Below are 21,928 nucleotides of genomic sequence, written 5' to 3'. Positions count from 1 at the left end.
TCTATTTCAGCCTAATATCTGCCTTTATCCCCCAGACTTCAAAATCGTGATTCTAATTAAAAGCTCTGTGGCTTGGGTTTAACAGGTTAAGGGAAGAGGTAGATCAAGGCACATTAATTCCTACATATTTGCATATTATTTCACCTCTCATCAGGAAAAGACAGAACATTTTTACCTTCTAACATAGAAGGTAAAATGATTGTCAACGTCAAATTGACATTGAATGTCATTGAATGTCAAATGATGCTTTCAGGCATCAGGACAGCTGTATTCATCCTCTTAAGCACCTTAAATAGAACACCTTTCACCTGCGGGCCAGGTACTGAATATTGTAACAGGGGATAGTATTAGAATCATCTTGTAACTATGAATTGTCCCATAGAGTAAACCAATGGCATCTCAAGTGTGTCTTTCCCTGTCCGTGGCAATCCCTGACTTTAATGATGGTGTCTGAGTTAGGAAGGCCCTTCACAATTGCTCAACTCGTTTGTGGAGACACTGTATCTCTTCCTAAGGCTGAAGAGATTGGCTCTTCAACTTACAAATTACTAAGGAGAAGCAATTCATATGAGAAATCAATAAATCTAAGGGCACCTGGGTGGCTCAGGTGGTTAAGCATCCAACTTTTGATTTCTGCTCAGGTCGCAATCTCATGGTCCTGGGATGGAGCCCTGCATCAGGCTCTGTGCTCAGTGGGGAGCCTGCTTGAGTATTCTCTCCCTCTCTCTCCCTCTGCCCTTCCCCCTACACCCTCTGTCTCTAAAACAAAAACAAAAAGTATTTTAAAAAAGAAAGAAATCAATAAGTGCTCCATAAAAATATTGGTTGATGGAGAGGAGGTGGGTAGGGGGATGGGGTAAGTGGATGATGGGCATTGAGGAGGGCATATAACTTTTGTATCAACCTGGATGGGACTGGAGGAGATTATGCTGAGTGAGATAAGTTAAGCAGAAAGAGTCAATTATCATATGGTTTCACTTACTTGTGGAGCATAAGGAATAACATGGAGGATACTGGGAGGAGAGGAGAAGGGAGTTGGGGGAAATCGGAGAGGGAGATGAATGATGAGAGACTGTGGACTCTGAGAAACAAACTGAGGGTCTTGGAGGGGAGGGGGTAGAGGGATGGGTAAGTCTGGTGGTGGGTATTAAGGAGGGCACGGATTGCATGGAGCCCTGGGTGTGGTGCATAAACAATGAATCTTGGAACACCGAAAAAGTAAAATAAAATAAAATTTAAAAAAATAATGAGCACTGGGTGTCATAAGCAATGGATGAATAACTGAACTCTACATCTGGAACCAATGAAACACTATATATTAATTAATTGAATTTAAATTAAGTAAGTCAAAATTTAAAAAAAATATTATCAATAGCCTCTGGATACCACAGCAGAAAGTTCTGATTATGTACCAGTGCACAGGATTCAGGCAATCAATTATTTTACTCCAGAGACCAGTGGTAAGCTTAGTACACAAAGATGATCATAAATACCCAGGCTGATGATCGTCACCAGAGATGTAGGGTCACCCGGTGACCACGTGGTGGCTCCATTTGTTCCCTCACTCAGCTCCCAAGTGGGGGTTGTCACAGAGTCCTGAGTCCCTGAAGGATAAGAGGATTGAGGTGTCAGCCTAGCATTCCCTCAAATGTCTATACACAAGAAATGCTTTTCCTGTCTTCTTCCACAGCAGTGCTCAGGGACCAGAAGGAATCTTCTGGAAAGCCAGTGCCTGGGGAAGCTGTGGTATTCTGGGATTGAATGTTTATGGTTGATGGGGATAATGTCAGTCCTGAGGCAGGTGGAGGAGAATTAGGGGTTCTGGATCTCTCTGCTTTGGAGGAAACAGAAGAAACTGAGGTTGAACTTAGGGCAGGCACCAGGGAGCACAGAGATTTGGTCTGTTCTCCAAAAGAAGGTCTTGCCTATGAAGGATCCTCTAATTCTCTGTAGAGGTGGTCATCTCAGAGAGTGAAAAACCCTGAGTCTCAGCAGAGGGGACCTTTCCCAGGAGGTTGCAGTTGTGGTATTCACAGTAAGAGAGCTGTTTGCTAGATGGACTTGTTGGAGTGTTGAAGGTCATGTGTAAAGAATCTGCCATGGGAGGGGAGATAGAATGATTGATGTTGGTTCTGCCAGGGAATGTCAGTGTTACCCACTGACTGAGTAAATCTGGGCTAGGGACCCTGTCACAGGAAGTGAACTCAGCCCCAGTGATTTCAGTAGTAGCATCACAGAACATTTGGGAGAAGACCATGCTGAGTCTGTGCCCATGCAGGAATCCTGAGAAGTACTCGTCTCCCTCCATCCAAGAGATTGTGAGGAACCAGATTCTGCCCCAGTCCTTACAGACTTAGGAAGAATGGAGGCTGAAATGTAAAGGCTGGTGGCCTCCACAGTGAAGGCTGTAACCGTTGGTGGTGTGAGATTCTGAGTGGGTAGGAGCAGAAGAAAGTGGTCATCCCCAGTAGTGGCCACCACCACATGCGTGAAAGGATGAGTTCCCTCTGTGTCTGTGGTGGTCTCAGATGCAGCTGCTATCTCCACTGAGGTACTGATCCAAACTGGAGAACTGCTCCCAGCTTCTGTGCTCTCAGGTGAGTGAGTGACCTGACAGTTGGCCAAGAGCCCCTACCCCATCGTCTCAGTGGTCACTGGTACCTCACTACTGAAAATGGGTGACATTTTCATCTCTAGGAAAGGAAACTTCAAGCTCTGTCCCTTGGAACTTGTCCTCAGAGTGCAATTTCCTTCAGGAGTCACTGTTACTGGGAACTTGTGCCCTGACATTGTAAATGCCACCATGAGAGTTGAGGGACAGCTCTGCTTGCCCGCCATGCTGGTAAGGACTGATGTTCCTGTGATGGCTGTTCCTATGTTCCTGACCATTCCAAGGATGCTTGACCCCAACTGTCCTGGACCCTGGAGAGAAGGCCTATATTGAGATGGACAGGCTGGTTTCAGGTTCTCAGAATGAGTTCCTGGGAACTTGTGTCTCTCTGAGCAGTTGAACTGGACATAGGTGCTAATGATGGCTATTCACTAGTTGTCAAGATCAAGGTAGATGCAGGGTCAGGCAGAGAATTGAGAAAGGGATTCTTTACATAAGGCGGTGTGCTTGGCTTCTCAGAAGTAATGGAAATGTATGGTGTCAGTCTCATCTACTCCTGAAGTCTCAGCACACATGGTGGTCGTCTGCTGGCCATCAGGAGAAGCTGTGATGTGATACAGTGTAGTCATTCCCTCAGCCCTCCATTGCTAAAAAGTGTCCTCATGTATTAGGAGGTTTGTGGTGATCATGGTGATTGTGGTGAGGTTTCCCATGATTATTAGATTAATCCCTTTTGAGTTTGTCCTGAGAGAACACTTAACAAGTCCCATTTCTGACCATGTGGGGGAGAGTCTGTCCCTCCTTTCCTACAGATACTGCTCCTTTCCCTTATCTGGCCTTATTTACCCCACTCATGGTCCCTGTTCCCTCATCTAAAACCCTTGACCACTGAATATTACTTCTAAAGAATTAGGCCATAATTCCGTATCCATCCTCTCTTATTATTTCCCATTTTGGGAAGTCCTCTATGGCCTTTAAAGAGAAGCTAAGTGCAGGGAAAATTAGATTATAAAATAGGTCAGTGTCCAAACCTCTGTCACTTCTTCCTGACAATAGAGAACCATTTCCTTTTCAGATGAACTCTGGGACACAGAGCTGACTTGCTCATGGCATCACATCTTCCAAGATGGTGGCTTTTTCCCATGTAAGGATCATTCCAGGAGCCGTCAACCATCCCTGATCAATTCTTATCATGATAGTTTTGGACTTCTTTCAGTAAAAGCCATACACCACTGAACACGTCCTGAACACAGAATGATCTCTTATGTTCCTAGAGATAATTAAGATCCATATTGAAGAAATATGGCCAAAAGACCTACATTCTTAGGAGAAATCCAGGTGGTACCTCTCAGACTAGTTCTAGCAAAATACAGTTTACCAGAGAAGAGAAAACATGTTTCCTAGAAAGATAAAGTTAAGCAGCAGCTATCATATCATACCTGCAGGGTCACCCACGGTCATGGATGTTGAAGGATCACTGTTCAGCCATGAGGAACTTTCATATGTGGGGAAGTTAGTAATGGACACCACAGTCCCATCAGTGCCTACAGGAGAGACAGGTGGGTTGGATGGATATTGGTCAATTTAGAAGGAATACGCTTGAGAAAAATCAACATGTGAAAATATTGGAAACAAAGATTATTTACAAGTAAGTGTTGCTCAAAGAATAGAGACAGGAGAACATAGGTTTGGGGTGGTCAGAATGCCAGCTCTGCCCAAAAGTTGTGCCATGAACAAGCACCATGGAATAAGGTATTGACGGGCAGTAACTGGTTCTCCTCTGTCTTTAGTTCCAGCTTCAACAGAATCCACAGAAAGTGTGGAGGTCATGGGCATCAAAGTGCTGGTCTATTCTATAAAGAATGGGCTGGTCATGAGGTATATGAGTGAGGCAGATGGCTGCCCAGGTGACTTTGACTTAGGTATTCTAATAGGACATAGCGGAGGGCATATACTAGATAGCGTCAGGAAGGATTCCCATCAGATTCCTGATGGGAAGCGGGTTGTTATATAGATAATGACAACTAAGATGATGTGATCAGTCATCTCAGGGAGATGACACAGACACAGAAGCCACATAGTTCTAGTCCCACCACTCTTACTGAGAAGGATCACCCATCAGGGATGCATAGGAAAGGTTAGTCACAATGGGCTGATTCTCATCTGGGTGAGAACAGGTGACCCCGAGAAGAAGTTTCAAAACCCAAACACAGAAACGTGGTATTCTACCATATTGTGTAGCAATTCCACTACTAGGTATTTGCTCCAAAGCACAAAAAGGACCCAAATAGATATTTGTACACTAATGCTCATAGCAGCACGATTGGTGATAGACGAAAGGTAGAGCCAACCCAGATGTCCATCGTGTATGAATAAACAAAAGGTGATGTATATCCACAATGGGATATTAGTCAGCCTTAAAAAGGAAGGGAACTCTGACACCTGCTACAGCATGGGTGAACCTTGAAAGCATGATGCAGAGTGAAAGAAACCAGACACAAAAGGGCAAATATTACATGATTCTGCTTGTATGAGGTCCCTAGAATAGTCAAATTCATAGAGACAGAAGTAGAATGGTGACTTCAGAGGCTAGGAGAAGGGGGAAATGAGGAGTTAGTGATTAATGGGAACAGAGTTTCCGCTCAGGAAGATAAAAAAGTTCTGGAGACGGATGGTGGGGACAGTTGCACACATCGTGGGTGTGCTTAATGCCACTGAACTATACATTTTACCTCCATGAAAAAGAAGTTTTTATAAAAGATGTGATACGCATGGGCACCTGGAGGGTGTGATCAGTTTAGCGTCTGATTCTTGGCTTCAGCTCAGGTCATGATCTCAGGGTCGTGAGATCAAGCCCTGTGTCAGGCTCTACAATGACTGCACAGTCTGCTTGTTCCTCTTCCTCTCCCTCGGCCCCTCTCCCCGCCCCATGCTCCTGCTCTCTCTCTCTCTCTCAAATCAATACATCTTTTTTTTTTTTTTTTAATGTGATATGCATCAGGAATGGCTACAAAGTGAATTACGGAGGAGCAATCCCACAGTCTGGGTCTATGCAGGCGAGTTCTACAGTGAACTAGAAAACTAGATAGAGATATAGACTGGACATTTCCCTGCAGCCAGAATCCTGAAGCTGTCAGAAAAGGGGAAGGGATTTCTTACCATCTTCATTGACCAACCAAAGAAAACAAACCCATTTCCAAGAAGGCAGAGGCAGCCGGTCCTTACTCATAAATGGGACAAGCTGTCAGGATCAGGAACAGGTGCTTCCTGATCCAGAAGTCTCACCTCTGTGGAGTGGGGCCCCTGACAGTACAGAGGCAGATGTCCGGAGGGGCTCTGTCTCAGCTTCAGAAGTGGTTAAGAGTCCTGATGAGGTTCTGGCCAGGTCAGTCTCCACTCCCTGGCTGCTGTCCTTTAGCCCTGGGTTTCGAGTCTTGGCAGAGGGGTGGCTGGTCTGTGCCAGAATGTTAGTAAATGCTGAAGAAGAGACCCAAGTTGAGGCCGTGGGATCTAAGGGTGAAGCCTGGGTCACTGCTGTGGGGGACAGATCAGAAAAATCAGGGCTGTTGCTAATGGGGAGGGATGTGTAAGAGGAATTGATCCCCTGTCCAGAGGATGAGCTGGACTGTGACATGGTAGAGCTTGTCCCCGTGTCCTCCCCAGTGTCCATGGAAGATGTGGCCCCTGGGGGAGACGAGGAAGATCTCGCGCCCTGCAGTACAGAGACCAAGGAGGAAGCGGTTTCCCCCATTGTGGGGGAAATGCCCAATGCAGTGGTCACCTCGGGGGACACAGCAGAGGCTGAAGAAGAAGATCCTGGCCCCAATCTGCTTATGGTCACTGAAGATTCTGACCAGGGGCCGCCTTGCCTTCGAGGAGTGCTTGGAGTTAAAGACAGAGATGAATTCCCTTTGACAGCTAAACTCGTTTCCAGTTCGACTGTGGCTTTTCCATGGCCAGATGTCCGAGTCACCCCTCTGCTGGTTTCCACAGAGTGGGCAGTGAGACGCTGAGCCTCGGTAGACCACCGTGGGGGTGAGCTTGTCTCAGCTCGAGACACGGAGCTGACCGGTCTTGCTGCTTCTGAAGCTGTGAATCCCTTCTCAGAGGTCAAAGCGGTGAGTGCCGCTGGGGAGGTGGGCTCTGTCGTTGGAGGAGTAGCGGCAAAGGGTGGCGATGCGCTCTGCCCAGCTTCTGTGCTGGGGGGGCCTGGAGGTCTGGATTTAGGCACACCGGTGCTGCCTCTTGTCCCCCAGGTTGTGACACCTCTGGTTGTGGTATCAGGGGATGGATAGATCAATGAAGTCGGTGCACTTGGTTCTGGGCCCACGGTGAGCTGCTGGGAGGCTGTGTCTGTACCCCCTCCCAGGGACTGGCCCACAGAGGTCAAATCCTTTTCTGGGAGAGCACTGCTGTCTACCCCCACACTTGAAAGTTCATTGGAAGGTACAGGTGTATACGTAGCAAACGTCTCGGATGAACTTGGACTTGAGATGTCGGGGGCAGTCGAGGCCGTGTCCTCCGTGGAGCTCATGCTTAGCCACGTGGCCACAGGGAGAGACGCAGTGAGAGCCCACAGCCAAGAAGTGACTGTGTTCTCCTTACTGGTCGTCAGGGTCAAGGACGCCCCTGTGGCATCAGAGGTCAGTTCCCAGATGCTGCTTCTGGAGGTAGGGGAGGCAGTGGCCACTCCAGACGCTGGTCCTGGGGTTGACTGTGTTCCAAATCCAGGGGACTTTTCTGCCAGATCTGGGCCCTGGGATCCAGTGGAGTGCTCAGCTGTGTCTGTGCTGGTCCCTGCTATTGTGGCTGGGCTGGTGGGACCAGGTGGCCTTGGGGTTTTGGGGTTTTCAACGTGAGTCGCTGGGCTGGTGGACTCTGCTTTTGCATAGGTGTCCATGGTTCTGAGCTCCTTCATTGGGTGGGAGGAGGTGACCTGTGCTGTTTGTGTCACTCTGGGACCCAGAGGGGTGATGTAGGAGGTACCACGGGGGCTGGTCTTTCCAGGAACGGAAATGTTGGGGGGTGATCCAGAAGAGTCAGACATTTCCTTTGTGTCCATTTTTGCTATTGATACAGCCGTGGTGGTCTTCCTGGAGGCGGAGTTGAGGGGTGGGTCAGAGCCAGTTTCCACCACTGCGCTGGGATGCTCTGAAGGGGTGTGCGCTCTGAGGCTGAAGCTGGATGAGTCTGCTGATGCTGGCGGGAGGCTGGATGGAGAGACTGTCTCATCTTTTGACCCCACTGCTGGGGTCTTGCTAGGTGAGGAGGACATGGATGTCTCAGATGGGGATGGGGTTCCAGGGAGAAGCTGGGTAGTTCCCAACTTTCGGTCGCTGCCATCTCCCCTCACGGGTTGCACCCCGCTGGAAGCTGCGGCACCAACGGTGGCTGGGCCTCTCGTGTTCTGTGTTGGGAACATGGCCGTTGAAGGTTCCTTTGGAGACTTTCCTCCCATGGAGCCGGTGTTTAGGACACTTGATCTTGGAGCCACACCCGCCGCAGCAGGAGGAGTGGCAGCGGCTGGAACGGCACTTGGTACCAAAGGGGACTTTGTCTCAAGGCTGGGACTGGTCTCCAGCCAGGCGCTGTCGCGAAGGGCAGTGGGACAATGAAGTGTGCTCATGTGGGTCTGCGACCTCGCTGCCACAGAGGTAAAGGGGGAGGTCTGAGATGACCGAGAAGTTGTAGGAAACTCAGGGCCCGCTGAGTCTGTGTGGGTCTCTGAGGCAGAGGAGGGCGATGGAGAAAGGGAAGGTTTCGCTCTGGAGACACTGGTGATGCTGAGGGCTGTGGGGCCACCTGACAGCTCCAAAACCAGAGTCCTGGCTGTGTCTGGGGCTTCCGGGGAGGTGCTGAGGGCGGGCAGCGTCCCCGCAGTCCCTTCCCCCGAGGGAGAGGGATGGGCAAGGGCAGAGGTCGGACTTGCGACTTTTCCAGCACTTGCTGTATTTCTTGGTGTCATGAGGAAAGGGGTCCCTGTGATCAGGGGAGCGGTAAGTCTCTGCGTTGAGAATGTGCTGGAGCCTGACCCTTGATCATGCAGATCTGAAGCAGGTGACAGCAGAGGCACACGGGAGGTCAGCTTGGTATCTCCCTCAGAACCAGGCTCAGGGGAGGCCAAGGGACGTCCAGTGTGGGACAGAGTCTGTCCTGGGCTCGCCGGCTCCCTGGAGTCTGGGGTCTCCCTAGATGAGGTCTTGGGATAAGTAGGAGAAAGCGTCTCAGGTGACGAGTGTGTCCCTCCTGGAGTATGTGAACTAGTGTCTGTCTCCGTCTCAGCTGCAGAGGTGACAGGGGCACTTTTCACTGTCAGACTCACACCTGTGGGTGTCTCAGAAGAGGCTGGGCTGTCTGGGGAGGGGTTGGTCCTGGCCCAGCTGCTGCCTACACTGCCGCTTCCTGTCACCGTGACGCTGGTGGGGACAGTCCGCCGATGGGTGACGGGGCCACGTCTCACTTCCGTGATTTCTCCAGGTGAAGTTCCTTTGGGGGAGCTGCTCTTCAGAGTGGGGAGCCCAGGGACGTCCACAGCAGGAGAAGGGCTGACAGCGGTTTCCGTGATGTTTGAAGCCACTCCAGGATTTGTCTCTGCCCGCCGCGTGTGCCAGGCTTCACTGGTGGACTGAACTGAGCCTGCCTGGGTCTGTGCCGTGGCTGTTGGGGTGCCAGGAAGGGGTGCCCTGGGGTGCTCGGAGCCCCCAGGGGCAGTCGTGCTGGTGCTGTGTCCTGGGTGGGGTAAGGACACCTGAGCATCAGCTGTCACCCTGCTGTCAGGGCTGGAGACCGAGGTGACAGTCAGGTTGTTCTCTCTTCCAGGAGCAGAGGTTCTGGTCGTGGTCTCAGCTGGGGAAGTAAAAGACAGGGCACTTTTGTTTGCTGAGGTCACGCCTGCAGGAACCTCACATGACAAACGGGTGCCTATGTGTGTCCGTGTGCAATCAGTGTCGCGGGCCCCTGTGGGGATAGGGTAGGAGCACTGGACCCAAGGGGGCAGGACAGGTTAGCATTTGCCTTCCGGGGGCAGGTCTAAGACTCGTCTCCTGAGAGCAGGCTGCCGGCTGCCCGTGGGCTTCCTGCAGTTTTTTCCTGACGGGCGATCCGACTGGGATCTCTTACCTTCTGCCGGACAAACCTACATCTAGAAGACCTGCTGTGTACAGGGAAGTTGGGGGGAAATGGCAACCTTTCCGACTGAGAAGAAACAAATCTGCACAAGAGAAAGGAAGGGCAACCACAGGAATTTTCCTAAAATAAAAACCTGACTGTATCAGTCCCCTCCTTCAAACCTCATCCGTTAGTGTATTGTGTCCCTAATGACCCATCTTGCGTCTCCCTCTTGCACCGGCTCTCAACCCGGTCTGACCCCACCCCCCAAGGAAGATTGGGTAAAGGGGCTACCTTTTGGGGGTTTTACAACAAATGGTGCTCTGCTGCCACCTAGTGGCAGAGGCCAGGGATGCCGCCGCGAGCCCCAGAGGCTTAGGCAGCCCGCCCTGCCGAGAATAGTGAATGACAAAGGTTGAGAAGGCTGAGGTCCAGAAAACCCGCCCCACCTCTACCTCCCACAGCATCCTTCCCATCGCCTTCGATAATCACAGATACATTCTTGCACTTCCCCAGCCAAACAAATCATAATTCTGCACTCCCCTCTCCCTTCTGTCCATATTTATCACTCTCGTCTTTCACAAATTAATATCTACTCATCACTCAAGATTCGGTTCAAGCTAGTATATTCCATTATCCTTAGTGAATTTCCTACGTGTTCTACAATATGCACATATTCCTTCCACTGGAATTTGCAGGAAAGTCTGAGAAGGAAAATAAATATTGATGTGGGGACACAGAGGTAAAAGAAAAACAATAAATTTCCTTACAACTTATAAGTCAATCAGAGAAAGACCAAGACAAAAACGATATGATCTCACTCATATGTGGAATTTAAGAAACAAAACAGATGAACATAAGGGGAAGGATAGGAAAAATAAAATAAGATGAAAACAGAGAGAGGCAAACCATAACAGCTCTTAACTCTAGGAAACACTGAGGGTTGCTGGAGGGGAGGTGGTGAAGGGATGGGGTCACTGGGGAATGGGCGTGAAGGAGGACACGTGATGTGATGAGCTCTGGGTGGTATATGCAAGTGGTGAGTCACTAAATTCTATCTCTGAAACTAGTAATACACTGTTAATTAAATTGAATTAAATTAAAAATTAAAAAAATTAAAAAGGTATTATGATAATTTTTTTAAAAGGTCATTATTCAATATAATTATGTCCTTTAGGGGATGTATACTAGAAATTGCTACTCCTGTGCAAATGAGGATTAAGGTTCTATTTTGGGGCAAACTCCTGGAGTTTCTAATTTATAACTGTATTGTGAAAGATACATGTCAGTAATTCAACTTTTGATTTTTCTTAGTTCATTTAAAAATCATTTTAGTGTCTTAGGGAATGTTTTCATTAGTCTGCTTTGTTGTTGTTGATTAGTATATTACTTTATTTTTAAATGGTGACTAAATTCGATTATCTTTATCGTTAACTTTGTAAGAGAGAAGCTGTAAACATTAAATATGGACACAAATGTAAACATTAAAAAAGTTTTTCTTTACAACTTACAGCCCCTTGACAAGTCCTTGAAACAGACGAGTGACATTCCTCTAGGATCCCAGCTGCCTCCGTGTTAATACTTGGCTACGGGCAAAAGGCAATCTTAGCCTAACATTAGCCCCACCTCCAGGACCTGTAAGTCTCCTTGAACATATAAAAGTCCCTTTGGGAACTTCCTCTATCTCTACCCCCCACCAAGATATATGTTAGCAATCACCTTTCAAGCATACGGCCCACTAATGGACATCTGAAGGATCTCATGACTAAGATTTTACTTAGTCTAGTAAATGACTTCTTCAAAGTCCTGGAAACCTGGGAGACTGACTCTATCCCTAAGCCCCTCCCAACTTGAAAGTATATAATCAGCCAACCGCCACCACCCCTGGGCAGCTCCTTCTGCCCACAAGTCCTGTCTCTGTGCTTGAAAAAAATCACCGTTTAGCACCGAAGACATCTCTAGAATAATTTCTTGACCATTTGCTCTAAACTCCAACATTTCCACATCAACTGTCACTGCTCATTTTTTTTTTTTTAAGATTTTATTCATTTCATTTGACAGACAGAGATCACAAGTAGGCAGAGAGGCAGGCAGAGAGAGAGGAGGAAGCAGGCTCCCTGCTGAGCAGAGAGCCCGATGCGGGGCTCGATCCCAGGACCCTGAGATCATGACCTGAGCCGAAAGCAGAGGCTTTAACCCACTGAGCCACCCAGGCGCCCCGTCACTGCTCATTTTTTTTCCCTCTGTAATGTAAATTTTAAAAATACACAGCTTAATTATCTCCTCTGCTAGAAGGTCTTCTTTGAAGTTGTGATAACATGCTTTATAATAAGAAATGCATATATTTGGTATTTGTTCCAGTTTCTGGCAAAGAACTGCTAAAACCCTTGGAAATTTCCTAAGAGAGTTAGAAAGGTGGCTTTTGTTATGCTAATGAGGCGGCTTTGGGGAAACCGCCTAAGTATGGGGGCTTACAGGAGGGTGGGGAGGACGGATACCAAGGAGTGGGAGAAAGGGTTAGAGGTAGAGCTCAATTACCAGTGGCTGATGATTTAATCATTCCTGTGTCATGGAGCCTCTATAGAAACCCAGAAGGACAGGCTGGGAGAGCTTCTGGGTTGGGAGCATGTGGAGATGGGAGTGTGGTGCCCTGCAGAGGGCATGAAGGTCTGAGCCCTCCCCATGCCTTGCCCTCTGTATCTCCTCCATCTGGCTGTTCCTGAGTTATATCCTTATATAAGAAACCAGTAACCTGGGGCATGTGGATTGCTCAGTGGGTTCGCCTCAGGTCATGATGTCAGAGTTCTAAGATCAAGCCCCACATCAGGGGGGCTCCCTGCTCAGAGGGAGTCTGCTTTTCCCTGTCTCCCTGTCTCCCCTGTCTCTCCCACCCTATCCCAACCACCGCCCGCCCCCCGACTTGTGCAATCTCTCCAAAATAAATAAAATCAAAAGAAGGAAGGAAGGAAGGAAGGAAGGAAGGAAACCAGTAACCTAGTATTCTGAATTCTGTGAGCTGTTCTAGCAACCCCCAAGGAGGGGTTGTGGGAACCTCTAATTTATAGTCAGTTACCTAGTCTTGCGTTTGGCATCCTGAGCTGGAGGGGTTGTTGGAAACTCCCATTTGTAGCAGGTTGTTCAGAAGCATTGCTAACAGTCCCGGCTTACAACTGGTATCTGGTGTCGGGGGAAGGGGCAGTCTGGTAGGACGGAGCCTTCAACCCAAGGAATCTTGATGCTACCTCCAGATAGAGAGTGTCAGAATTGAACTGAATTCTCAGACACCCTCCTGGTGTCACAGTGGAAACTGGATCCAAAAACCAAAAAGGAGCCCTTCCTGAGTGGGAGGATCCTCTTGTCTGCTCTCAGCACCAAACTGTAACTCTTCAGCCTCACTGCTACTGTATCGCAGTTATGTGGTGACATACTGCAATAGACTAGAAGCTTCTGAAGGATAGAAACTGCCTTCGGAATCTGCATCTCTCCTGCACATCAGTAACTTGCATTCATTTGTTGCACGAATGACTTCAACTCATGAGAGCACAACCTGAGCATATGTATCATAGGAATGGGATGAGAGTAAAAATTCCCTGGTCCATTCATACACTAAGTCTCTGCTGTTCACAGAAATCTTGTGCGGAGCTAAAGACGACACCAGCTTCCTTATACCTCTACAGATAATCTGTCCTGCAGAAAGTGGCCACGTCCATCAGAGGGGGCAGAAGATGATGGAGAAAGAGATGATCATGATGAAATCAAAAAATTATTCAAGATCTCTGTGCCGGGCCCTCTCTTTGCGTATGTTGACCTACTTGACTCTCCAACACCCTGTGAAGTTCTTACTATGGAATTAATGAATTAATATATGCAAACGGTGTTTGACCCATAGAAAGGCACCCAACCATGGCTCCCTGGCATCATAGGATTCTACCTTCTCAGGACAACCGAATGCAGAGGTAATATAAAAAAATATCATTTTTTTTCTCATATCCAAGGTACAGATGCCTCTCTCCAGTACCTGAGTGTCACCAGCTACCCCTCCTCCCCGTCTCCATTGAGCTTGGCAGGATGGTCTTTGTACGGGGCAATGGAAGATACAAGGAGCCATGGGACATACATCAGCTCACTCTTTCTCTGAAAAGAGAATTCTTTCTGAGAAGGTTCTGGTACAGAGTCCAAAGCCGAGGTTACACATTGGCTTTCTGTCCTCGAACTGGTAAGGACTGAAACCTCAAAACAGAGTAAAGGTCAGGATCGTGAACGCTTGCTAGATCTAGAATGCAAGGAACTTTTAGGACTGAGTAGATCAGGTTACCATATCATAAGCAATTAAAGAGATGAATGCACTTTTGGGGAATGGAGCTCAGAGGGGTCTCCGTGGCATGTCTCAGGGGCCAGAGACTGGTGTAAATGTTTAAATGTTCCCAGAGACCCTGACAGAGATAAGACCAGTATTCCCAAGAAGACACAGCCCCCAGGGCAAGAAACCCAGCACAGAGGACAGCAGGTACTGAGCAGTCTTCTTGCAAAAAGGATGCCCTGGGAGAAGCAAGGACAGGATGTCTGGCAGTATCCCTGGCCTTTACCTGCCAGATGTCAGCAACCCCTGCCCTCCCAGTTGTGACAACCAAGAATCTCTCTGGATACCGCCATTGTCCTCCAGAGGGCAAAAATCACACCCAGTTGAGAACCACTATTTTGGAGACATCTCCTAATTTAATCTAGATTTTTGGAACTACTCAATCACATTTATTCTTATATTATCTAGATAAGACCCTGGAGGCTTAAAGAGGTTACGTCGCTTGTCCAGGAAGTGGCAGAGGTGGATTTGAACTCAGGCTCTCTGGCCAGGCACCAGTGTCAGTACTGTTAGCCACTCCAGTGTGTTACAGCTTTGTCATCCGAATATAGGGAACGACTTAGACTCTGGGATGAGGAAGATCCATCCCCCAGGGGCAAGGAGAGGAGGGCAGAGTGAAGAACACAGATAGGACTCCGGCCTCCAACTCCCTCTTCTTGTCTGCCTTGGTTCCCACCAAGGGGACATCTGAGTGACAGGAAACTGGCCTGTGCACGTGCCAGGGCTGAAGGCAAGGGCCAGGCTGAGACCCATCACCACCATTTGCCTCTAGGACATCGTGCAGATGTGGAGAGAGAACATGGATGGGCAGCCAGGAGTCTATGTCAAGAGTGGGGGGTTCCGTAGAGGCCACTGGGTCTGGCCTTGACTCTCCCAGAAGGTGGGAAGAGCTCACTCACCTGCTCAAACCGCCCACCTGGGGGCAGCCCTGGGAACGTCAAGTGACAAATTGGACTCGTAGAAGCCCAGGGCGGTCCCACCCACCTGGACCCGTCACCTTCCTTTTGGGGGGAGGTCACCCAGTAACTGGGAAGAAAGGGGACTGTTTCTGAGGCTCAGCGGAAACACAAGCAAATCTTTCCTCTTTTCCAGGAGAGGAGTCCCCAGCATATAAGATGTGCACAGTACAAGATGAGGGTTACTAAGGTCCTTCGGGATCTTGGAGAGTCTCAGCCCCCGGGGCAAGGAGGGAAACAGCATGGGATACAGAAAGAGGAAAAGGTTGGATGGGGTCCAAGGTGGAGGGAGAGGTGAGTGAGGAATTGATTTCCTCCAGCTCTGGAATTTTAAAAAAAATGACTCGTGGGGGAGATGGAAACTCAGAGAGGTTAAGTGTCCAGCCCAAGAACACACAGCCTGTCAGGGCTAGATTAAGATTTCTTCTCATCTCTGCCCAAGGATTAAGGGAGTCTTTTCCAGCATTTAAGTCAAAAGTCCTGGAGGGTGTCTGGATGGATTCCAGGGGAATCCTGGCCCTGAGAGGTGTCCCAGGTACTATGAAAATGATGGGACCATGGGGAGGGGTGTCAACCCACAGTCCAGGTGGCCAGCACTCCTGGGGACACAGCTCGAACAGCACCCTGGCATCAGATTTGGGAGTGAGCCTGGGGGACAAAAGCTGTTAAGCAGCCTCTGTTTGTGGCTGCGTGCTTTGGGGACAGCTCAGGGGGACACGCCCTATCAGATTGGAGGTGGTGGGGTTGCCGGGTACAAACCCGCCCACCATTCAGGTCATTGTGTGGATGTCTTACAATGACATCTAACCACAAAGCTCTTCCCTGAGGCCAGAGAACGGGGCCTCGGTGACTCAGGGCTGGGGGGCTGGGAAGCTGCCCCCACCTGCTCTGGGAGCTGCAGCCTGGCAGGGCGGCTCCCAGCCAGCCACTGTCCAGGGTCTCATGACTTTCCAGGGTGGGGAAGCCCCTCTCGACTGCCCTTCATGGCCTGGTGGCCTCTGTTTCCCAGCGAAACATCGAGGACAGTCCTTTCTCCTGGAACAGGTTCACAAACAGGTACTTATGTACCTGGCAGAGGGCAGATGTCCCTCTCTACAGGCCCTCTGATGTCTTGCACGTCCAAGAGGTTTGGCTCTTCTGCCCAAGGAAGCAGCTAGAGTAAAGCAATCCAGAGGGCTGGGCAACCCAGAGGCCACAGGTGGGGAACTGAGGACCTTCTCTCTGTACAGAGAGGGCCTGGTCTCTCCCCACAGTGGGCAAACACACCACACTGGACCCCTGCCTCTCCTTGAAGCCGGTGGGCTTCCTCGAGGGGATAAGGCCCAAGCTAATCCCCCCTCAAATGACCAACAGGCCCACAAAGTTCCCTGTGGGATCTAAGAACCCATCTTCCCTTAACCTCACAGCCTGCCTTTCGCTTTCCGCCCCTGCCCTGCTCATTCCCCTATCGCGCAGCCCAAATATGCTCACATCACACCCACCTAACCCAAACACACTCCCAGCCTCTGTGCACACAGCTCTCCCAGCCAGGATGGTCCTTCCCTCTCTTCCACTGAGCATGCCCTTAGAAACCCTTGCTGAGCCCAATGCTGCCCACCGTCTGGGCAGACTCCCCGCTGTCAGTGCTCCTGCTCAGCCTCGAAACCCTCGTGACCGTGACTGGGCAGCCGCATGCCTGGCCCGCCAGCACCCTGGAGCTTCTGGAACTCGGCGCTGGGATGGGATCATTTGCCACCTGAGTGCTAGGCACCAGGAGCCAAGGCATCAAGGGAAAGCAGCCCTGTGGGGGGGAGAGAAGGCAGGTACAGGAAGGAACAAACGCCTGGCCGTGTCCATGGCAATCCTGGACACGGTGGTTTTGTGACTTGGTCTGGTGGCAGGGGGGGTGAGGGGGGAGGGGGAGCATCCCCTGCCTCATCTGGCCAGCTGTGACCTCGGATTTCGCCAGAAAGCAGACTACCTCCTAAGTGGCCGTGGGGGCGGGGGAAGCCGGAGGCACCTGTCCCGTCTGCCAGTCTCCTCTCCTGTCCAGGCCCCAGCCCACCCCGCTTACCTGGCCCGTAGACGAGGAGGAGGAAGCTCACAGCCAGAAGCAGCAGGTGCCCGCGCGGGTGGCCCGGGTGCCCGGGGCCCTCCCAGCCCATGCTCCTGCCTGGCCTCTGGGCCTGTGCTCCTCACCCCCTGAAGGAGTCCCAGTGACTGAACCCAGCCCGGCTGCCAGCTCTTGGGAGGGTGGTGAGGACACGCCTTGCTGAACTTCCCTGGAGAGACAGGGCCCGCCCCGGGGGAGCAGTGGTTCTCGGCCCGCAAAGGTCAGCTGGCATTTCTCAGTGCCCATGTAGCCAGTGACTAACACCTGCATTCTGACACCCTCGGGGCGGGGGCAGGAGGGGACAGCCACCCACCAGCCCGGCCTGGTTCCTGGGGCTGCTCCCAAACCGCTCCCCACCCCCCCACTGTGGGTCCCTCTGGGCTGAAGAGAGGACAGGGACCCAGGGCAGGGACCCGTCCCATTCTTTGAAGGCCCTGACAGGTACCAGACACCTTCCTGCTCAGGGGGCTGGCACCACCAGACTGGAGCCGGGTGGACCCTCCCTGGAGGAGGCATGTCTGGCTCGGGGCGCTTTGGAATGTGCGGGAGTGGACAGGAGACTGCATTCCCACTCAGGAACGGCCCGCTGCCAGGGGAGCGGAGGGCTGGGCCTCTTGTACCTTTCCACCCCACCCCTCAACGCCCCTACCCCCTACCCCCTCCCGCCTCTGCCCCACATGGCCCTCCTGGGGTCTGCAGTCCCTCACGCCCAAGCAGAGCCCTTCATCTGTCCCTGCCAGGGGCCGGGAGGAGCATGAGGGGCTGGCAAGGGCTCCAGCAAGGGGATTGGGGATCCTGCCTCCTCCTTGAAAACTCTGTAGTCTCCGCAGGCCTCTACCGGCCGGGCTCAGGCTGTACAACCGAAAGTGCGTCCCCGAACCACCTGCCCAGTGCGGACGACCAGAGCAATGCTCCTTAGGCGCCATGCTCCTCAGTGACCACCCCCCGCCCCCCCGTACTCCTCCTTCGCTTGCCCTGCGGAGACCCCCCCACGCGCCCCACCCCTCAAGCCTCTAACAGCCTGACAGATGGGGTTTATCCTCACTTCCAGGGGAAGGCACGTGCAGGTGGCCAGTGTGAAGCTGGGGGGGTAGCGGACACCCTACACGGCCTCACACCCCTCCTGCATCTCTCTCTCTCTCTTTTTTTTTTTTTTTGAGATTTTTATTTATTCATTTTAGAGAAAGAGCACAAGCAGGGGGAGAGGTAGGGGGAGGGGGAGAAGCAGACTCCCCACTGAGCTGGGAGCCTATATGTGGCTCTATCCCAGGACCTGGAGATCATGACCTGAGCCGAAGGCAGACACTTAACCGACTGAGCCACCCAGGTGCCCCTCTCCTGCGTCATATACCCAGAGCCAGGCTCCACGATCCTGGGGTCAAGGCAAGCTTGTCAGAAACCCCCAGGTCCTCCCACGCTCGGTGTAACTTCCTGCTAACCTACTCTCCTGTTGCCTTGCCCTGCTCCCATTCACACTCCTAGGACAGATGAGCCCCGAGCCCCAGCTCTGCTCTGGGCACTTGCCTGGCTGAGATGGACAACAAACAGGCACAGGTGATCGGGCTGAAGCAGCGACAGGAGGGTCGAGGTTGACGGGAACACCTGTCTCAGACCCTCAGACTGGGAGGGGGCAGGCAATCAGGGAAGTCTTCCAGAAGGAAGGGCCACATACACTAAGACCTGAAGGATAGGTGGATCGGCTGGGCCAGTCAAGGTCCCGAGAGGGGAAGGGAGTGGTCGGCAGAAAATACACAGGGTTAGCAAAGACTGGAGGCGGCCGGAAGGGGGAATTGGGGTATGGCCTTTGTCCTAACCCCCCCACTCAGGGTTCTCTATGCTAAGGCGCACCCTCCCTTCTTTAAGAAAACTATCCTGGAGAAACAAAGGCCAAGCAGGTGGGTCCTGTTGGAGGGTGATCACTGTGTGGGCTCCCCCCACCTCATAGAGGGGGGAACAGCACTCTCCAAAGCATCAGATCCATGACACAGCTGGGACCACATCCCAGACCCCTGGATTCCCCAAGCCCTTCTCCTTTAAGCAATTCAAATTTGGGGGGTGCCTGAGTGCCTCAGTCTCTTAAGTGTCTGCCTTCGGCTCAGGTCAGGATCCCAGGGTCCTGGGATGGAGCCCTGCACTGGGCTCCCTGCTCAGCGGGGAGCCTGCTTCTCCCTCTGCTTGTGCGCACACACACTCTCTCTCTCTGGCAAATAAATAAATAAAATGTTTTTCAAAAAGCGATTCAAACTCTCTTGCTCTAGAATGTGACAACAAGCACCCATGAGCATCATCAAGGTCCAGGAGCTGCTCTGCTCTCCAGGGGGCACACGGGGGCTAACGAGTTCAGGTTCACACTGCATGATCACAGCTACTGTTTACTGTTTACTGGACACCCAGTATGACTGGACCCCAGTGACTGGAATCGGGCATGGCTTCACCAGGAGGCTGAAGCCAGGTCTCACCCTCGCCGCCGTTCTGTAAGGGGACCGCTGTTCGCTGTTCCATGGCGCCATGAGAACACCAAGCCTTCGGAATTTGCCCAAAGTCCCTCAGCTCCCACTGAGCTGAGCTAGGATTTGAACTCAGCTTTGATCTAGAACAGTGCTTCTCACCCAGGGCTGGTTTCTTTCCCCCAGAGGACAGGGGACAATGTCAGGAGTCCTCGTTGGTCATCATGACGGGAAAGGGGGGCGGCTACTGGTGTCAAGCAGGCAGAGGGCAGGGATATTGGTGGACACCCTACAGTGCCCAGAACGGCCCCCTCAACAGGGAGTTACCCGGCCCCAAGTGTCAGCAGTGCCACGGTCCGAAACCCTGGTGGGAAGCCAGACTGTCGTCCAGCAGAACCTTCTGTGATAATGTTCAGGTCCTGTGGCTGTACCACCCAATCGGGCCTCCCGCAGAGAACCACATGTGGCTCTGGGGCACTCGAGAGGTGGCTGGTGCAACTGAGGACCTGAATTTCTAATTCCGTTTCATCTCAGTTTCCGTGGAGATTCCGCCAGTGGGCTTGCAACAGCTTGGGCATGTACACGTCCTCTTTCGACCGGGATTTTACGAAACGTCAACGCAGATCAAGTAGTTCAGGGGGAAAAAACCCAGCGTCTGAAATGAGATATGCTGTTGTTGGAAACGCACTCTGGATTCCAGAGACAGAGTGTGGGGAAAAGAACGTAAGCCGTCTCCTTGGTCATTTTCACACTGGTTACTTACTAAAATGCACATATTTGGATATGTTGGGATAAATAAAATAGCTGATGAAAATTACTTGCACCTGATGTCTCTTTACTCTCTTAACCCGACTACTGGGAAGCCTAAAATTACATATGTGACTTGAGGTCCCTTTCTATTGGATGATGCCATCTGGGATCTGACCACCCCCCATGACAAACAGTCTTAATTGCTTAGGATGATTATATTAGTGTTGTTTAATTGTGGAACCGTAATCATCTTAACTATAAATACCTTCACTTCTCTTTGTTCTGTCTCTCCCCCTTCCCCCACCACTCCCGTCTTGGTGGTTCCCGTGCTAATGACAGGGATGGGGTGGGATCCGAGGTCCCCCTCCCTGTGGTGAGGGTGTTTAAGGTATGTCCGTCAGTGGGACCTCCTGAGAATTAGGGATGATGGCGCAGGCCTCCAGACCTCCAGGTCTGCCTGTCCTTCTGCAGGTGTGTGGCGAGAACCATGGGATCAGAGCCCAAGCAAAACAGCCTCTGGCTCCTGGTCCAGATCAACAGGGCAGAGAGAGGGAAGGGAGCTAAAGGCAGAGGTGGAAGGGTCACGCTCAGAGAAGTGGGAGAAGAAACCCCATAGTGTCATCATGGCACCATCAGGGGGAGTGGGTTTCCAGGACAAGAGAGAACCAACCACCACCCCGTCACCGCCCCACACACAAATGTCATAAAAAAGGTGGAGGTAGAGAAAGCTCAAGAAGGAACCAGTGGGTGATGCCCGAGAAGGGAGTTTCCATGCAGGAGAATGCCAGCTTGTCCACTCTGAAGGCTGTGACAACAACCATGATAATGTTTACTGACCTCCCCCCCTCACCGTATGCCAGGCATTGGGGAACCGGGACGAAGGGTGCCAGGGGCTAAGAGTGTTAACAGGAAACCACAGCATTTATGCAATGTTTTCTCTGAGCCCCACCCTTCATGACCGGACCGGTTCACTGGGTTCTCATGGTGTCTCTGTGAGGTGCGGCAGTTATCAACCCATTGCGCAGAGGAGGAACTGAGTTACAGAGACCACGCAGGGGGAGGTGCTGTATATTTCCATTCACAACAGGTTCCCGAATACGCAGGACTCGTGGACGGATAAGGATGGAAATCAGAATGATGCTCTGGCGATGGGAATCGTGTCTGGAGAAGAGACAGGAGGGAAACTTCTAGAGCAGCGGTTCTCAATGGGGGGCTGTTATGCCTCTGGAGACCTTTGGCTATCAAACCAGAAGTATTCTCACAGGACATCCAAATGGCTGACAGACACACGACAATGTGTTCAAGGTCACTCACTGTCAGGGAAATGCAAATCAAAACCAGGATGAGATACTGCTTCACACCTGCTGGGATGGCCATTACCACAAAGACAGGAGATAACAACTGTTGGTGAGGATGTAGGGAAAAGTGAGCCCTGGTGCGCTGTTGGCGGGAATGTGCCTTGGGGCAGCCGCTATGGAGAGTGGGGTAATTTGCACCCCTGCTTCAAAGGGATAATTTGTACCCTTCTGTTCACTGCAGCATTATTTACAAGAGCCAAGAGATGGCAGCACCCCAGTCCATCGACCTCTGAACAGATAAAGAAGA

At 51.2% G+C, this 21,928-nt stretch overlaps 1 protein-coding gene across 8 annotated transcripts in view; it reads right to left on the bottom strand.

The window, feature by feature from the left end:
• Positions 1-17,206, bottom strand: part of MUC16 (mucin 16, cell surface associated) — a 121,251-nt gene extending 104,045 nt beyond the window's left edge. For 3 of the 8 annotated variants that reach the window (XM_047703669.1, XM_047703695.1, XM_047703677.1), the window contains exons 1-4: positions 17,088-17,206; positions 5,897-9,457; positions 4,051-4,155; positions 1,494-1,604 (exon numbers count right to left, since the gene is read on the bottom strand). In XM_047703669.1, coding sequence (XP_047559625.1) covers positions 1,494-1,604; positions 4,051-4,155; positions 5,897-9,457; positions 17,088-17,178 — 3,868 coding nt within the window. In that variant the 5' untranslated portion in view covers positions 17,179-17,206. Of the gene's footprint in view, positions 1-1,493; positions 1,605-4,050; positions 4,156-5,896; positions 9,458-17,087 lie in introns of those variants that run through there. The other 5 variants (XM_047703686.1, XM_047703706.1, XM_047703733.1 and 2 more) reach the window with 4 other exon arrangements.
• Between the last annotated feature and the right edge of the window lie 4,722 nt (positions 17,207-21,928).

Source organism: Lutra lutra, chromosome 1 (genome assembly GCF_902655055.1).
Source record: "Lutra lutra chromosome 1, mLutLut1.2, whole genome shotgun sequence".
Lineage (NCBI taxonomy): Eukaryota > Metazoa > Chordata > Mammalia > Carnivora > Mustelidae > Lutra > Lutra lutra.
This window is presented reverse-complemented; position numbering and strand designations above follow the sequence as displayed.